The 19,242-nt window shown below is 36.5% G+C and overlaps 1 protein-coding gene across 1 annotated transcript; it reads right to left on the minus strand.

The window, feature by feature from the left end:
- Positions 1 to 249: 249 nt before the first annotated feature.
- Positions 250 to 18,927, minus strand: arhgef18a (rho/rac guanine nucleotide exchange factor (GEF) 18a). Its single transcript, XM_079877719.1, has 20 exons — positions 18,736 to 18,927; positions 12,726 to 12,863; positions 10,987 to 11,093; positions 10,742 to 10,882; positions 10,408 to 10,658; positions 8,200 to 8,322; positions 7,952 to 8,069; positions 6,955 to 7,209; positions 6,706 to 6,782; positions 5,883 to 6,061; positions 5,455 to 5,516; positions 5,151 to 5,336; positions 4,754 to 4,894; positions 4,590 to 4,669; positions 4,434 to 4,499; positions 3,603 to 3,650; positions 2,960 to 3,436; positions 2,482 to 2,743; positions 2,256 to 2,357; positions 250 to 2,012 (listed from the first exon to the last, which is right to left on the minus strand). Exons 3-20 carry the CDS (start codon positions 11,075 to 11,077, stop codon positions 1,855 to 1,857), a joined length of 2,817 nt encoding a protein of 938 aa, XP_079733845.1. The 5' UTR covers positions 11,078 to 11,093; positions 12,726 to 12,863; positions 18,736 to 18,927; the 3' UTR covers positions 250 to 1,854.
- Between the last annotated feature and the right edge of the window lie 315 nt (positions 18,928 to 19,242).

Genomic DNA, 19,242 nt, shown 5'->3' on the forward strand with positions numbered 1-19,242 from the left:
TAAAATGCAAGCGCACAGTGACCAAGGTCCTTTTCAGGCCACCATTTTCTAGGACATTTCCAAGACAATTTACAGTATGAACCCAATACAATGCATAGCCTATAATACTCTAATATTGTGGTTATTGGATGTTCTGCTGAAATGCTATTATTTTAACATATATGGGATCTAATGCTTTTTGTATATTTTTTGAAGATGAGACATGGTTTCCATCACAAATAAAATATGTTTTATAATTTTTTATTTGTTCCCCAAGCACTAGGAATCCCATCAGTCTGTGCTGCTGTCTCTTGGTAGATTACTTCTTACCTTACATTTCATTCGACTAAACACAGCTTTGTCTAAACCGTAACATTCAAATCTGCACTATACACTATATATTTATGTACTATGTACTCAACCGTGTAGTGTGTGAATTTTATAAGGTTTTGTCAGAATGATAAAGTTCATACACTACACGGTTGAGTACATAGTGCATAAATACATAGTGTATAGTCATTTCGGACACAACTATTTAAAGGTTTTATCAGTGATTTCAGGCCCAAAAAAAAAATATCACATTCATCTAATCTTTCCTAACGATCCGCTAGCTGCCCGCCCCATAAGCATGCCGTCAAAAAACCGCGTCTCTGTAGGCAGCCTAGGCTCTGAGATCTGGACACAAAAACAAATGATTTCACCAAACACTCAAAACAAAAACAAATAGTGTTCCAACCAATCACCGACAGGGGGTGGGTGGGTGTTGTTTATATACTGTCTATGGTTTTGAGCCAGCTTCTTCTTCAGCTCCGACTTCGCGCGCAGCCGTGCACGAGCACAAAACCTCACAACACCCACCCCCTGTTCATTCATAATTCATTCAAACTGATTTTTTTTGGGCGATCAATTTATAGGACATGAAGTGAGTGAATTTAGCGTCACTGACGGTCCCTAGTTTGTCTTTTGAATAACAAACAATGTGAAGTAAAACCGAGCACACAGGTTTTATGTTTGTTAATTTCACTGAGCAAATCGCTAGCACTTAAAAGTGCAACAGTTTCTCAAAAAAAGCTGTATTTGCTCTGCACAATTTACAAATGTATGGTTTCTAATGAAGAAAGTCTGTATTTTCTCAAAATGTACAGTATAAATGAATGAGACGAAACTAAAACGAAATAAGAGGTGGTACCTCTGACATTTAGTAGTTAAGAACATATATCCCCCGTCATAAAGAAAAACAAGGCTATTTTTTTCTAAAACACTACAAAATATTTGCTCAAATATAACATTATTTTCCAGTTGACAATCAAAACAATGTAATAGATTCTTTGATCTGTGCAGAAAATGGACAGAAAATTTAAAAAAGAAATTTACATTTCAAACCAAAACTTCCACACATTAAATAGGTCTACTTTTTAAAAATGTCACAGCTAAAAGCTCTTGATTACATAAATCCTATAAAGAGTCCAGAAAGAACATGAAGACTTTTGCAGTGTAACGCTTGTGGGGCCAAACATCCCTGAAATAAAATCACAATAAATAACTAAAAACAGCTATTTACAGGAATGACAAATTGTTAAGACAAAGACCCCTCTGTAATGCAGAACTGAACAGGATACTGGGATTGTCAGGAAACAGAGACTGTATAGGAAAAAGGGTTAATGTAAGAGCCATAAGTACTGCCAGGAATGATTCCTCCCAAATATTTGTTTCCCCAATTAAAGATAAAAATAAGAGTAAAAACAGAAATCATGATTAAGACTAAAATCTGCATGGTTTCATTTCTTTGAAAAATGCATTTGAGTCAGCGCAGGTCACGTTAGAGAGGAAAGAAAACTGCATTCATGTTGTAGTGCCACAGATCACACAGGAACTTTAAAAGAAATAAATGTCTTCTGGAACTGCATTGTCTTTGGGTTTACGTTGTCCTGGCTGGGGACTGTGTGTGTTATGAGTGGTGTTGTGCCTCCTGATGGCATTTCCTGAATGAGAGGGCACAGAGCTAGATAACTTCTCTGCTGGCGTAAACATATCTGCAGAAACACCAAAGAAATAGATTTACTAATGCAGAAACACAACTACGAATGGTTTAAATGACTAAAACAGTGCTGCATGTAAGCAATATGAAGATACACATATGAGGTAAAAACAAACAAACAGAGGTTTGGAGTAAAATTATCCCATTAAACAAAGCAAATGTAAACATTTTAACCACTGACAAATCCTAAGAAAGAAAGAAGCTGTACGTGAGGTGAGACAGAATAAAGAAGTTTCACCTGGACTGAGATGGTGAGGACTGTTGGATCTCATGGCTCTTAAACTGCCTCCTTCCTTTCCTGTAACTTTGATGGGAAGTAACTGAGACACCTCTATGCCAGCTAAAAGTGTGAGAAGATGTTCAAAATCTAAATCAGCTAAAACATACTGATACCTCTACACCACAGCCCAGGAACGGCATCAGCTCACACTCTGATGTGATGGAGCTCATAAAGCAGTTCTTACCTGCGCTGTTGGTGCGCTGGTGGGAGTTCCTGTGCTTGCTGTGCTTCTCCTTGCCTTTAGGTTGGGCGGCCAGCTTGGTGGGGATCTTCTGTTGGACAGAGCCGGCTTTGTGGGATTGGTTGGTGGTACTAATGAGGTGGATGGGCACTTCTGCTTTAACAGGAGGGGCTGTGATGCTCTCCCTGCGTGGTGGTACCAGGGGAGGCCTCTCTTCAAAGCTGGGAGAAACCACATTCAATATGGGGTAGGGTGGAGGAGGTAACTAGAGAGAGAAAGGAAACTTTATGCATGTACACTTTTTCTGATTTACAAATGGCACATATATCCAATATACAAACTTCTAAAACAGTATTGGCCAGAAAAACTGCTTAGTCTGAAATTGTTTTATTTTACATGTGCACTAATGTGTAGTATGAATTATCAGTGGCATTAGAAGATCAGTACATTTTTCTCAGATATAATATAATATTGCCCAAACCTGTATCTGTTCATTCTCCAGGGGAAAGATGGCAATTTTGGGTATGTTTTCATTCTTCTCATACTTCTTAAACTTCTTCTCCAACTGCTCCAGCTTTTCTTTCTCCCTCTCCACATTACGTGTAGAGTCTCGAAGCCGCTCCAGATCCTCCTGATATTGCGCTCTGGCCCTGGCCAGTTCTTGGTTTTCTTCTGCCAGCTTTTCTTCCTGTTTGCTGCATTCCAGTTCTCTCTCCCTCAGCTCCTTCTCCCTGATCTCCGCCTGCTCCCTCTGCCGGTCTCTTTCCTGTTCCCACTGCAGCTGCTCCTGTCGGTGCTGATTCTGGAGCCGCTGGAAGTTGACCAGCTCCTCGCGCTGCTTTTCCAGGTTCCGATGCTTTTCCTTCTCCAGGAGTGTGTTGCCCCTGGGTCTGGACATCAGCTCCTCAATAGTGGCGCGTTGCACCTCGATGTGGCTCTCTTGCTGCTGGACGATGGACTGAGGAAGGAAGGGAACGGATAAGGAAATCAAAGATTCATTTGTGCTGATCTGGATCTACACAGACGAATCTTCTATTTGAAAGTATCATGGGCAACAGGTAATGAATCATTGGATAATTACGAGAGAAGCACTACATGAAATGCATAATTAAAGTTTGGATTACCTGAAGGCTGTAAAGTTTCTGAGACAGTTTAGTTACAATGTCATAAAGCTGTGGAGATAAAAACAGAAAATGATCAATAAAAGTAACACGTGTTTAAAGTAAGTTGACTACACAAAAGAAAAAACAAACATGAAATCTGACCTGGTCAAATTTCATATACAATTTTAACAGTGAGGCAGGTTTGGATAAATAGGATTGGATTTAGGTTTTTAGGGAGTGACAACATCATTCAACCTTAAACTGTCTTTTTAACTTTCTCCGACATTCGCATATGATCGTTGCATTTCGCACATAACTTTCAAATTGCTTTGAAAGCACCATCCACTTGTTCACCATACTAAAATGAATGAAGAGACAATAGATGAGTCCACACAGAACAAAAGACACTAAAAATAGGTTTTTCTAGAGCTAATCAATGTAAATAATTATTTAATGTTATAAAATAATGTCAGACAAAGTTATTCATAACGGCCCATTTTATAGAAATACTGTTTTAGTGGACATAAAATATTGGTAATTCTCACTTTGCACTCATAGATTTGATTACATCACATCCAGTTGGGCAGTCACATACAATCAAGCCGCAAAAGTTCAAATATTTTAACTTAAACGAAGATAATCAAATCGGATCTGAAAATTCCGCATTCGCATATGCTCCGAACTCCATGCTGCTCCCAGAATTCTCTCTTTGTAAATGAATGATTTTCAGTCTGTGGTTTATCAGAGATAGTATATAGGCCGCTTTACAGTTATCATCACACTGTCAATCATCCAAAGTTTTGAGGAAAAGCGGCTTCTTTATTCCAAACACACAAGAATATTATATCTCACCTCTGCTTTGGGGAAGAAGACTGACAGGTACGCACTCCAGCTCTCTAGAGTTATCTCGTCATCTGCCTAATGGGTCAAAAGCAAGAACATACATTTTGGTTTATATCAGTACTTCTCCAAAAAAATAACAAGCGTGATACTGTAGTGTCAGCTCACCGACAGCTCCGGGTTCTCATTAGAATAATTGGACCACTGACTTCTGTCCCTCGAGCTTTCCACTAAACTCGCAATACCATCTACAAACAACCAGTCCATTGGTCAATGGCAATGAATATGTAACCATTACATTAATGTCATGAAACAAAGAAAGTTTCTCTTACTTCCAGGTAGCATGTAGGTATCGCTCTCAAAGCCTCTGAAAGCGTCAGGTCTCTTGGGTAGTGGCACCAGATCCATCCCCTCACCAGGAGGAGGAGTTTGGCCCTGCTCACATGTTACCAGCAAGTTTTGTAAAATCTCCACTGAAGAAAGATTATAAACATAGATTACAATCCACCATGCTTTAGTATTCAACTTAAGCATACATTAACCAAAAAAAAAAGTCTTAAAATGTGACCATTCAAAAATACAGTACAACAGCACCTAATAAGGCTTTTCACTTGAAATGTAAATAAAAAGTAAGCCAAGTTTACACTCTATTCTGCAGAGAAATACCGTAAGATGTCAATCTGAATATAAGCATGAATTCCCCTTTCTGCTGTGTAGTGCAAGTCTCACCATCTTTTAGGGCTCTGGCGAGAAGTTGTTCCCCCTGCAGGGGGTCTGTTGCATTCCAACGCAGCAGATGGCGCTCACTTGGTGAGATGTCAGTAACACCTGTCACATAGGCTGCAATGCCGGTGAATAACCTCATCTTTTCTGTAAGGTTCTGCTCTATCAATGCATCCTGCATAGAAAGCTTCCCTACTCAGAAAACAGCATTGAAAAAGAAAAGCCAATACGTTAAATGTGACATCAATTCATTTTACAGTAGAGGAAGGAAGACTGATCATAGATTGTGATACAGAAATTTGCATGTTACTTTGAAAGTCCCGGATCCTCACAGGTAGTTCTTCTGGCTCCTCTTCCTCATCTTCTGGACAGCTGAAACATAATCAGAATAACAATGTTAGAAAAAAAAACAAAAAAACATTTTATATATTACTTAGATTTCACTATTCTGAACTATTTTTAACAAACCTTTAATACATTCATCAAAGAATCCTGAAAAAAAAATGTATCGCCGTTTCCCCAAAAATATTCATCATTGATAATAATAAGAAATGTTTATTGTAAGTAATGTTACTGTTATTTCACAATGTTACTGTAATTGCACAGTATTACTGTTTTTACTGTATTTTTTATCAAATAAATGCAGCTTTGGTGAGAATTTGGTTAAAAAAATTACCAACAAACTTTTGAACGGTAGTGTATATAAAAAAAAATATCAAAGATGTTTATGAAACATACCATTCCACGGCCTTCCAGATTTTGTCTCGCCAGGTGTTGCGCTCCTCTCCGGAGGAGGTGTGAAACTCATACATCTCAGGAGTGTCCGAGGATGCGGAGATCAGAAACATGGCCTTCTCGTCATGAGCCACTTCACGCACAATGAGCTTCAGCAGTGAAATCACTGCAGGCTTACCATCCTACAGGGGCAGAGAACATGCTGACATTTAATGATAACGGCAACGGTATGCAAGGGATGTCCGGTACTACTGATAACACCGGGGGGGTGGGGGGGGCTCACTTTTCACTTTCGATTTTGAATTTGTGATCACGCGTACTCTGTCTATAGGCCTAAAACTTATGGACATCAGAGAGCCGCTTTCTATATGCGGGGTATTGAAATCCCTTTTGAATTTACGATCATGTGTACTCTGTGTATAGGGAGCAGTGGTACGGACCGCACATTTTACAAAATGGGATATTTGTCAATGACGCTCAGGATCTGTGCTCAACATCCTCCTGCATCGTCCTGTCAGTCATCTCACCTCACCTCACTCTAGCCTCAACACGTAATAAATGAAATCTGACTTCAGCTGCACTGCGCTGCGACTCTGCAGTTTGTGCTGTATGGAGCAGAGAAGACACCTTCAGTTTATAATTGTAGCATCTGTTGTCTAAATTAACTAAATGGTTTTTATTTCTATAATAATCACCGGTGACACGGTGGGCAAGTAATGTGATCGTGTACGGCTGAACACCGTGTAACAACGGTAAAACAGACTATCGCAGCAAGCCTACTGTATGCTATACATAAACAAAATGCAAATGATTACATTCTGCTCACCAGAGAGGCAAAGGTAAGTCTCTGATCTTTCTCCAGTAACAGCAGCAAAACATCTGACAACAGCAAGACAAGGACATCTAAAGGAATAAGAGAGAAAATACGGAAATGTCTGTCACCTATCAAATGATCAAAGTGAAGCAAAATGACATAAAAAAAATTAAATATAATGGCTTATTGCATCAGAACCATACTGTTTTAATTTAAGTCCAGGCATGATTTTAATAGATATGTAAATGATACAATGATCACCTTTGCTTTTGTTAGAAGTTAACCTCCAGTTGAGCATGCCCTCGTGAAGCAGCCTCCTATCGCCCTGTACCATGTCCTCTCTGCGGAACACTCGCCCGTGGGTCATCTTAACCTGGGACTTGGGCTCCAGCTTACTGCTCAAGTCCCTTAGCCTTGTCGCTTTCTCAAAGTCGTCCACATGAGTATTCACTTGTGATATGGTCTCTTTCAGCAAGTCTAGACCTCGTACCAAGTCCTTGTGTTCCTCTGAGCCAACTGTCAAAATGATGAAAACTCATACAGCCTCAATGAAGGTGACTTATGGACATGCTTGTATATATATTGTGTCTATTCAGACACAATATCCATTATTAATATGTTAAATGAAAACTGTATTTCTGCAAACAGTTTAATCTGCCATGCAAAAGTGACATTAAAAGATTAACTCTGATGTACTGCCAATTAAGTACTTGTTTCAGCTATATTTCATTGACAAGTATTTCAGCATTCATATATACTTTTCCGTAAAAGTTTGAAATCAGTTGAAAATGAATGTTTTTAACTTTCTATTCAACAACAACAAAAAAAACGTTTTAAACATAATAATAACATAATAATTGTTTCTTGAGCAGCATATCAGCATATTGCAATGATTTCTGAAGGATCATGTGACACTGAAGACTGAATGATCCTGAAAATTCAGCTTTGCCATCACAGGAATAAATTACATTTAAAATATATTAAAATAGAAAACTTATTTTAAATTCCAATAACATTTCACAATAGAACTGTTTTTACTGTATTTTGGGTCAAATAAATGCAGCATTGGTTAGCATAAGGAACTTCTGTAAAGAACAATAAAAATAATCTTACCGACCCCAAACTTTTGAACAGAAGTGTATGTTAACATTTTAATGTCCTACTTTTTTGAGTTACATTAAAAAAACAAAACAAAACAAAAACAATACAAACTCAAAACAGAACAGACACTTTTTTCTTGAAAGCAAAGTAAACGTACCTTCAGTGTATTTAATGACACGTTCAAACAGAACTGGATACTTTGTGATGCGCTGCGTTATAAGGAGAATAATCTCTGGTATTCCTAATCTTCGCATAATGGACAACTGATATATTTTCTGAGGACAGAAAAGTAAATTATGATCAGAAAGTGAAATGATTCACTAAATATAACATTTCTTAAAAGAATATTATATAAAACACTATATATTTTTTTTTTTTACTTGAGAACAAAAGGTCAGGTCTTACTCTTATTAAAGCCAGGAACTTCTTGTTTTGCTTTAAGTCTTTAGAGAAGTTGACTGCATCGGTGTGGTGACTGCAGAACACTCCATAGCTGTATTGCAGTCTGTCTCTTATTTCACCTGAGAACTACACACACAAACAAACATGCAGATCAGAGAGCACCAAAGATAAACGCAAAAGATTTTCATAACAATACCAGAAGTTAATAAAGAACTATTCAGGATATTTACACTTCTAAATATTTAAGCACTGTTAAGAAGACGAAATATGAACACTGCTTCATTTAAACATACACGCTACCATTCAAAAGTTTGCTGTCTGTAAGATTATTTTAATGTTTTTAAAAGAAGTCTCTTATGCTCACTATATGTTGCAATTATATGATTAAAAGTACAATACTAATACTAATATTGTGAAATATTACTATAATGATATGAAACATTTTCTCAGAACTTAATTCACTTTTCTTGGCCACTTGCTATAAAATTACTTAACTCATGTCAAGATGATTTTAGTGGATGTATGAAGTGTGCTAGCAATGTAGTTCATCACATTAATTATAGACATACTCCACTAAAGTATCAAAATACCTTTTTTTAAGTTAAAGCATAACAATTAATCTTTGGCTTGAGAAATGTGCATGGTCTATATCTATTAAAAAATGCCACTTTTTGGGGCCACTTTATGGCATCCTAATTTAATGTTAAACAATAATTCCATTCATTTCAGGAAGCACCTGCTGCTTAGCTCAGCTCTGGGGAATGTGGACTCAAGGATCCTATAAAGGACACTGGATATAACTGACAGTTTGGTGATCCAAAGCATTCAGTTAGAGAAATGGGTCTTTGTCGTATAACTAGCTATTAAGCCTCAAGTATAAACTTGCCTGTTAGGGCATCTAACATACAGTGAGGAAAATTAGTATTTGAACACCCTGCTATTTTGCAAGTTCTCCCACTTGGAAATCATGGAGGGGTCTGAAATTGTCATCGTAGGTGCATGTCCACTGTGAGAGACAATCTAAAAAAAAAACAAATCCAGAAATCACAATATATGATTTTTTAACTATTTATTTGTATGATACAGCTGCAAATAAGTATTTGAACACCTGTCTATTAGCTAGAATTCTGACCCTCAAAGACCTGTTAGTCTGCCTTTAAAATGTCCACCTCCACTCCATTTATTATCCTAAATTAGATGCACCTGTTTGAGGTCGTTAGCTGCATAAAGACACCTGTCCACCCCATACAATCAGTAAGAATCCAACTACTAACATGGCCAAGACCAAAGAGCTGTCCAAAGACACTAGAGACAAAATTGTACACCTCCACAAGGCTGGAAAGGGCTACGGGGAAATTGCCAAGCAGCTTGGTGAAAAAAGGTCCACTGTTGGAGCAATCATTAGAAAATGGAAGAAGCTAAACATGACTGTCAATCTCCCTCGGACTGGGGCTCCATGCAAGATCTCACCTCGTGGGGTCTCAATGATCCTAAGAAAGGTGAGAAATCAGCCCAGAACTACACGGGAGGAGCTGGTCAATGACCTGAAAAGAGCTGGGACCACCGTTTCCAAGGTTACTGTTAGTAATACACTAAGACGTCATGGTTTGAAATCATGCATGGCACGGAAGGTTCCCCTGCTTAAACCAGCACATGTCAAGGCCCGTCTTAAGTTTGCCAATGACCATTTGGATGATCCAGAGGAGTCATGGGAGAAAGTCATGTGGTCAGATGAGGCCTAGCCAGTCTCCAGACCTAAACCCAATAGAGAATCTTTGGAGGGAGCTCAAACTCCGTGTTTCTCAGCGACAGCCCAGAAACCTGACTGATCTAGAGAAGATCTGTGTGGAGGAGTGGGCCAAAATCCCTCCTGCAGTGTGTGCAAACCTGGTGAAAAACTACAGGAAACGTTTGACCTCTGTAATTGCAAACAAAGGCTACTGTACCAAATATTAACATTGATTTTCTCAGGTGTTCAAATACTTATTTGCAGCTGTATCATACAAATAAATAGTTAAAAAATCGTACATTGTGATTTCTGGATTTTTTTTTTAGATTATGTCTCTCACAGTGGACATGCACCTATGATGACAATTTCAGACCCCTCCATGATTTCTAAGTGGGAGAACTTGCAAAATAGCAGGGTGCTCAAATACTTATTTTCCTCACTGTATCTATGCACATCCTACAGCAGATATATGATAAAGATACCTGTGCGATGAGGATGTCTCCAATATTGTGGATGTAGTAATTCTGGGTACTGCCTGCCTCCATGGAGTCGACTCTTCGCTGTTTAAGGCGGTTGAGGAAAAGCTGGTGCACCAGCAGAAGGTTATCCACCTGTGGAAAGAGCCTTTCCAATCGTGTCTCATCCATTTGCAGGGTCTCACGCAGTTCTCGCACGTACACGCCCAAAACCAGCTTTAGCGTCCGCACATGGTTTATTTCAGTCTGAATCAGCTCTGTCATAAAAACAATAACTGTCTTTTTTTGTATTGCTCAAATAAAATTTCTACGAGACAAAAAAAGTAACAACACCCCTTACCATGTATTACATCCTGTCTTTTAATGGCATCTTTAGAATAGTTTTTTAAATACTGCTGGTCAACAGCTAAACTCCAGGTGGGAGCTTCAAAATCCCGAGCTTCTGCTTCTAGTTCTTCACGCAGCGCATTATAACGACCATCTGTGTAGAAGAGGAGTAAATATACACTTCCCATTGACATCAACAAACAAGACCTGTGATGACAACAAGTTTAATGGCTACAGTAAACGGGTTAAATAGCCAACCGTCAATATTGATGGAGTCAGCAGAATATGTGGACAGGACATTTGAATCTTCTGGCAAGGACTTGACTCTCACAGAATCGATTTCTTCCATCTTATGTTCTGAAAAACTAAAAGACAGCCAGAAGACAATTAAAACAGTTAAGAAACATTGTTAGACACTCAGTTTTGGAGGTTGAAGCATATCATTTTTGTGCCACTAAATGGAATCATAAAAATAAACAGGTTTCATAAACATGCCACTGACCAGGTTGATCAGCACTATGCTACTGTTCAAAATTTTAGAGCAGTTCAAGATTTTTTTTTTAAAGAGTCTTATTTTTACCATGGCTACATTTATTTGTTCAAAAATACAGTATAAAAAGTAATATTAGGGCTAAACGACAATATCAACCAATAATCTGTATTGTTTAAAAACAGCCGATGATCAAGGCCAATTATACCGTCCATCAAAAGGGGGCTGAAAAACGTGTCAGACAGCAACTCATACTGTGTGTGTGTGTGTGTGTGTGTGTGTGTGTGTGTGTGTGTGTGTGTGTGTGTGTGTGTGTGTGTGTGTGTGTGTGAAGAAAGTGTCTTGTATTGAATTTAAGGCTGTCTAAGTTAATGCAACAATAAACAGTTAAAAAATAGCAACGTTATAGCAGGCTCTATTTGACTCGTAGTTCAAGCAAGGGTTACCAGGTCCGCAGTTTTTCTTTACACCAAACTTTATTTGTAGCACTCATAGACATCCAATAATTGTAAAGAGTGTTGCGCTGTCTCAGCTTTCAAATTAATCTTTTTTCAAATCAGTCAAAATCAGTACATTTTATCATAAAATTCAAACAATAAATGGGCTTTTGACTGTTTTAAATGTGACGTGACCGATCACTGCAGCCAGTGAGTCTTTTCTTCCACTTTAATACAGGTTATAGCAAGAAACATGATATAGATGCATGAACAGGTATATTGAAAGATACAGTACAACTTACCGAAATGTATCATGTCTCATGTAATCGCTCAATTTATGTTTCAATGACGGAAAGATGTTAATAAAACAGCTTGTGAACAATATGTCACTTAATGTTGCATTTACCTGAGGAAAGTTATCCCATGTTCAGTTTGTTAGTTAGCTATAAATAAAAACACTAGAGAGGAGTTTACTGTTAATTACATCTGTATGCTTGAAGAAATTTGTCATGAAGACAAGTGTTTATGAAAGCAACTTTATGTGCTTTTGAGCTGTATACAAACATTTTAATTTTTATTTGAGTGTAATTATTATATCTGAATATAAATAGCAGTTGAATATAATAGTTTGGGCTCTGTTGTTAATTTTAACCTCTAATATTATAACAATGTAGCAAATGAGAGGGTTCCCTGTATAGTTTACAGCATTATTTGGCTGAGATTTCTTTTCCTTAAAATCAAGCTATCATTATCTGTAATGGCAGATATCACTCTTAATAATCCGCTATTGTTATCAACAGTGACAATTTTGTAGCAACTTTGATGGCAAAGCTGAATTTTCAGCAGCCATTACTCCAGTCTTCAGTGTCACAAGATCCTTCAGAAATCATTCTAATATGATGATTTGATGCTCAAAAACATTTCTTATTATGCTGCTTAATATTTTTGTGGAAACTGTGATATTTTGGATTCTTATCAGTCACTTTTGATCAATTTAATGTGTCCTTGCTGAATAAAAGTTGCTGCTGTACTGTTACTACAGTTCCTGTCCAGGATGCCAGAGCACTGACCTGTGGCCGCAGTGATAACCAGAGGAGGTTTTAAAGGCTGGAGGATGAAGGTTTATCTTTGCTGTGAGAGGGTCATGCCTGCCAGGTAAGTCATGGAGCGGATACAGCCAAATGCAGGATGAATAGTCTCTGTCAGACCTGAGCATAGAAGCAGAAAGTTAGCTTTGGGTCTGTAATTTAAAGGAACATTCTGGATAAAATACAAATGTAGAAGCATCAACAAGTTTCTTCCTGGTATCCAGATACAATGTAGAAGTTACTGGGTTTCCAGGATTTACATGTGTACATTTAGCTGAATATAAATCAAGATATAAATCAATGCATTGCCATTTTTTCCCAAACTAAGGGACAAGTGGAAACTATTTTCTGTGGTAATTGGCAGCATTTGTCAGTTTTTATAAACTGCAATTAACCTTAAATGTTCGTTTAAGTGGCTTCGAGTAGGGCACTAATTTGTCATGTCATTAAAACTGAAAATAACCATTATTCATTATACAAGAAATTTGTGCAAACAATCATTTAAATGGATCCATATAGGCTACACAACATAAGAACGGAGTAAGATCAAATGAATGAATATCCCTGTTCCACACATTTTGCTTTAAAATCTATTTATGCGGTGCAAGTAAAGGTTACAGAAGTGTATCTGACATGATTCACTCTGGTTACACTTCTGGTGAACATACAGGTATGATCTGTTTTGGTTTGACTCCTGCACACGCACATGCTGAAGTGGAGGACTGATCAAAGGAATGCATAAACTTATAAGATGATAAATGATAAACTGATATAATGTAATAAAATCTATATATTGAATCCAATGTAAGTCGCTTTGGATAAAAGTGTCTTGCTAAATGAAAAGCAACAACAAAGAGGCTATACTAGACACAGGCAAGAGAAGGGACGTGCTAATGTAAGGCTCCAGTTCACTCCTGGGAAAAGAGGATAATGAAACAAATCTGTTTCTTCTCTGAAACAGCAAACTGGTTTTAGTTTGTCACATACCTAAGCTCTTGTCAGACAAGGTTAAAGAGCAGAAGACATGACTACAGTAAACAGGCTTGCTTTTTTTTTAAATGGATCTTTATTTTTGGACTGTAGTTTTTTACTAGAGCAAAAAAAGTATTGACAAAATCAGAGGAAAGTAAAATTTGAATAAAAATGTAGATTTTAATTTGCCTTATCCAAAAGAGATGAAATGTTTCTTCCAGTTTCAAGTATGTAAGGCTTTGAAGCACACAAAAAAAGAAAGAATTATTAATTTTTTTTACACAGATCCAACAGCCAAATTTATAATGTAATTAATCAAACACTTTCTTTCAAAAGTTTGGGGTCAGTGAGTTTTATTTTGTGTTTTGAAAGAAATTAACACTTTTAATAAAGTATTATTAAATGAATACTTTTATTATGCAAGGAAGGACACATTCAAAATTGGTCAAAAGTGACAGTGAAGATATTTATCATGTAACAAAAGATTTCTATTTCAAATAAATTGTTATTTTGAACTTTCTATTCATCAAAGAATCCTAAAAAAAAAAATCAGTTTCCTAGGGCCTATCTTTTTCCCTGTGTTTTCCATTTTAATGGTTTAATTAAATATTAATAAAAAAAGGATGTCTAATCATTTGAATTCATAAAAATGTAACAACTTAATTTAACATTTTAATAATAACAATAATAAATTATGTGAAATGTTTAATTTTTTGCATAAATTCTGTGTAGTCTGTTTTAATTTGGATTCTGTTTTTTTATTTAACTACATTAGTTAACATTAGAGAAATACTTCTAAAGTATTTATCCTTCTTAGTTAATGTTAATTTGAACATTTATTGCTACATTATTCAAATCAAATGTTGTATCTATTATTATTTATTTACATTATTGATGATGATGATGATGATAATGATCAAATTTTATTTGGTTACATTTTAATTATTTAATTTGCTAACACTTTACAATAAGTTAACATTAGTTAATACATTAGCAACGAAATGAACTCTGCAAGCAGCTCTGAAGATTAAGTTTATGTGGAGTGTCCACATGTGAGATGGCAGATGCTGAAAACACCACGAGCGTAATACACTCCTTTCAAAAACATTCAAAAAATGTTACGTTCACACTGAGAGCCTTAGCGATCAATTCCGATTTATTGCTCAGATGCGATTTTTCTGTACAGCAGTTCACATTGTTGTTTTAAATGTGGCCAATATCAGACTCCAGTGTGAACAGATTAAGGTCTTGAACTGAAAACGGAAAAAAGAACGATAAAAAGACGTCATGCTGCACACTTTCATACGGAAGTAATCACACGCAGTTATTCATTAGTGTAATCTCCTGGGGAAGACTGTGAATTTATGCACAGGCAATATAAAGAAAACAAAGATGAGAAAAAAGAGAGCAGAGTTTTTAAACATTTATGATACAAGATCTCATGTTTTGCTTGTATAGAGATGTCACTGATAAGTTCTGACACATCACTGTCCTTCCACTGACTGCCTTTCGCAACGGTCTTGATAACTTCAGGTATGTATTATCTTTGAAGTGACTCCCATGAGTGCAGAATTGAGATGAATGTTGCTCTAGACTAGAGTGACATGAAAGTCGCATGAATTACGTAATGACTGTTCAGACTGAGGTCGCATTGCAAAACATCTGACCTGTATCGGATTAAGGACCACATATGGAAGTGCAGATTTATACCTGCAGTCTGAACTGAAGCCTTACTGACCCCAAACTTTCTATTTGCTTTTGTTTTACAACATCTAGTTTTCGGTAAAGATTTACAGATCTATATAAAAAGGCAAGCACTGCCTATTAAAGATGCTTTGTCGGGTCACTAGGTTTTCGCCATTTTAATCACCTTTAAGCATTTTTGCACTCCACCTCAGAATTAGTCCTAAAGTGAGGTATGTGACTTTTCAAATGTACAAAAATTCCATGTAGTTTGTTAATTATTATAAAAGGTCATAACAATGGCAAGTTAATTAATAATAATTAGAAAAATGCTGCTTAAAATAGTTTTAGATGAAGTATTGGATGACAGTGCAGGACACCATGTGATGGCAAGTCAACTGTTCAAAGGCTTAATTCTGAAAATAGAAAAGACAAGACTAATATATATATATATATATGATTTCCTTATGTAGAACAAGCAAGATCTAAAACTACACTGGCCTCCACTGAATCTCACTGTATGAAGAAAAAAAAGATATTCTTCAATATCTTCTATTGCGTTGCAATTTTATGTGAACTACCTTATAATTTTATTGCTGTCATATTAAGTTGTGATGGGAGAAACTGTCTTAATAGAAAAAATAATCACCTTGTTCAACTTATAAATTTGATATGGCTACAGTTGTAAAGCACTCAGCTGTTACAATGGCAAACAGCTTCATCCTCAAGGCATGATACACCTTGTTAGCACACTAACAATGCTTAATAGCACTCGAACAATGTGTGTGCTGCTATTCAAACAATACATTCATTCATAAAGACTAGCATGTGTAAAGTGCATGAAGGCTAAATAAAAGACGAGAGAAGAGCAAACCTGTTCATAAACACATGACTAGTGCTTCATTATGAGGAGAAGGATACTGACTAGGATGCACATTTCACACTCAAATTCAGCTGCACCTTGATGAATGGCGGTTAAAGGCACTGACTTTGCACTTCAAATTGCTGGGGGACCAAGAAGGATCATTGCATGAGCCGAGTCGCACTAAAATAATGCAGTTATGTAATGCAGGTGGTTTCATTACTGTACTATTCTAGCTGAATGATAACTTCTGCTGCAGGCTGCCGCTGGATGGAGATGATTCATGAATATAGCCAAGTGAAATGAGGCTAAGGTTTATGCTTATCGGTCAAACAAGAAAAGCAGGCTGCTCCACTCTGCAGCAGAGAGTAGAAACAACAAACGCCCTCCTTCCTTTAGATTTAGTATAAGACACACGAAATTTGACACCTCCACCATAGCCATTGTTTAGGCTATCTAATAAACTAAAAAACGCCGTTTTGAACTAAAACAGCGGGAGGGCATTGATTGGTTACATTAATATTAACTGGTTCGCTCTGGTTTTCATGGTGTGATAATGGATTCAGCAGCTGCAAAATGCGAGAATTTCTTGTTTACACATGCTGTAACTGATTTACTAGTTCTGTTACTGTGTGAAAAATGCCTGGCTTGCAAACTGCCTATGACCATGAAGCCAACCTCCCCCTCTCACACATCAACAGGCCAGATAAAATACAGAAAGTCTCTGTTTCACACACACAAAAACAGATAAGCTACAGATTACACATAACCTTAAAAGATGCTGACCTTTACTGCTAGTCCAAGACAAGCTTTTTTTGAGATTCTAGTTTGTCTCAGTTGAATTTGTTGGGCTCTTGATCAGAGTAAAGGGACAGACTGACCGAGTAGCAGTTTCATGTTAACATATTATATTGAAAGCCATAGGTTTATTAAGCTGTAACATACTAAGTTGTAAATAGTATCTATTTATATGTTACTAGTACTTCATTTATTATTTCTTCATTTTATACCAGTACGAGTTACGGGTCGTATTAATTCAGACACAAGCTCTTGTTCAACACTAGTACTTCTTTCTTCTACAATCATAATAGTAGTTAGTGTATCTATTCCTGGTTTTCTGGTGATTTATTAGATATTATTTCTTATTTATGAGACACTAGTTTCACTTTTTTTTAAAAAAAACTGTCATTTTAATGACTAGTCAGGGTTATTATAGTTAACTAAAACCATTAAAAAAAAACATTTTTGTTACTTAAAATATTTAAAAAAACTAGTTGCAAAGGCAATATTTCTCCTTTAGTTCATCTTTTCATTTAGATTAACTTTATGCACTAAAACACAATTTAATAAAAAAATATATTAATATATCAACGGTATATCAATGCTGACTTTATAGTTAAATTAAAATGTCCCTATAAGAAAAAAAGTTTAAACATTACTACAAACAACTGGAACACACACGTGTTTATAAAGAGATACAAGTGTCTAAATGTTTACTACCAGGAAAAAAACAAAATATATACTAGTAACTAGTTGAATAGTTACAAGTAGCTAAAGTACTTAACGGAGTTATTCAAATTGGTACCATGAACAAATGGAAAACATATTAGTCGGAAACGAATAGTTGACATCTGAACCACAAATTCCCATTGAAAAAAATAGCATAAATTTGCTATTTGTTGATGTTGCAATAATGCGTCACAACCCAGGCAGTATTACAAAATAATAAGGACTAGTGACTGATTGAACAGATACCAGTATGAGGTTTGAAACGTTATTAGTGAAACTGAAAAATATTCTAGTCACTGCTGGATTAAGTAAAAGTATCTAGAACACGGGAGGAAAAGTCTGATTATCTTACAAACACAAATTCCCAGGACCACAAACCAACCTCACTCAGCTTTTCTACAGATCTGACACTGGTGAAACTAGTGTCATGAGCGAGTGAGGCATTAATCAAGAAACAGATTTCGAGGAATGCAATGATCGAACAGATAACCCATCCTTCATGACTCATCATCAGACCAGAGGACAAGTGTAAACAAAGCAATCAACAGATCATAAAACATGGCATGGTTTCATTGACCACATCTACTCGCAACAATAAACATGCCATGCTCAGCCATGCAAAAAACAAACAAAAAAACACATGGTGATTATTTCAGAAGAGACACCATTATTAATCCTAAAGTGAAATCACGGCGAAACTTTTCCTGCTACTGGTATACGCCACACTCCTCTAAAGAACAGCCGCAAAGAAAAATGAATGATAGGCCACGAAAAACTCTATAAGTAGCCTTTAAAAGACGTCGTATATCTCTAAACAAAGTCAAAAAGATGATTTAGAAATGAGAATACATGTTCTGTAATCTATGAACCACAACGCCAATTAAATAACACGAGGCCTTGATGGCAAACTTTAAACACAAAGAGGCTCGCGCAAACTTTAGCTACAAAAGTTTCTACTTAACTTACCATTTTTAAAGAAACATCACATAATATCCTATCCACCTTTTTCGGGACAGTTTCTTTTCTTTACTATCTTATCTTCTTTTTTCGACACAGTTTCTTTTCTTAGGCATCCACCACACCGGTAACAACAAGTGCAGTGCACATATACAGGAACGATGGTTGTGTCCTCATACACACACTCGCGCGCGCGCACGCACACACTTCAGCGTTGCTTCACTCGAGGCATGACGGGAACAAGGCGGCGGGGTTTGTGTTCACCATAGACAGTATAAGAAGGTGTTCACACATCCAGCAGCACTCCTCCTTTTCTTCACAGTTCACACCAATGTTATTTTAATATAACTGTAATTCTATTATAATTTTTATTAATATTTTGAATTAGTTTTATTTGATTAAATTTGTTTAAAGATTTAGTAATTTTGTTGTGTTTTTAATTATTTTTAATGTCTATAGTGTTTATTTATTTCAGTTTAGTGTAAGTTATTTTAGTACATCAGGTGAAACTGAATT

Source organism: Squalius cephalus (genome assembly GCF_949319135.1).
Source record: "Squalius cephalus genome assembly, chromosome: 7".
Classification (NCBI taxonomy): Eukaryota; Metazoa; Chordata; class Actinopteri; order Cypriniformes; family Leuciscidae; genus Squalius; species Squalius cephalus.

What these genes read in the sequence shown, in the direction of transcription:
- arhgef18a (XM_079877719.1), bottom strand. Translation starts at nt 11,077, where the DNA reads ATGGAAGAAATCGATTCTGTGAGAGTCAAGTCCTTGCCAGAAGATTCA. An exon ending in GAGGATCCGGGACTTTCAAA is followed by an intron (nt 5,337 to 5,454) that starts GTAACATGCAAA and finishes TTTTCTGAGTAG; the next exon opens with GGAAGCTTTCTATGCAGGAT. An exon ending in AGAAACTTTACAGCCTTCAG is followed by an intron (nt 3,437 to 3,602) that starts GTAATCCAAACT and finishes TTCCTTCCTCAG; the next exon opens with TCCATCGTCCAGCAGCAAGA.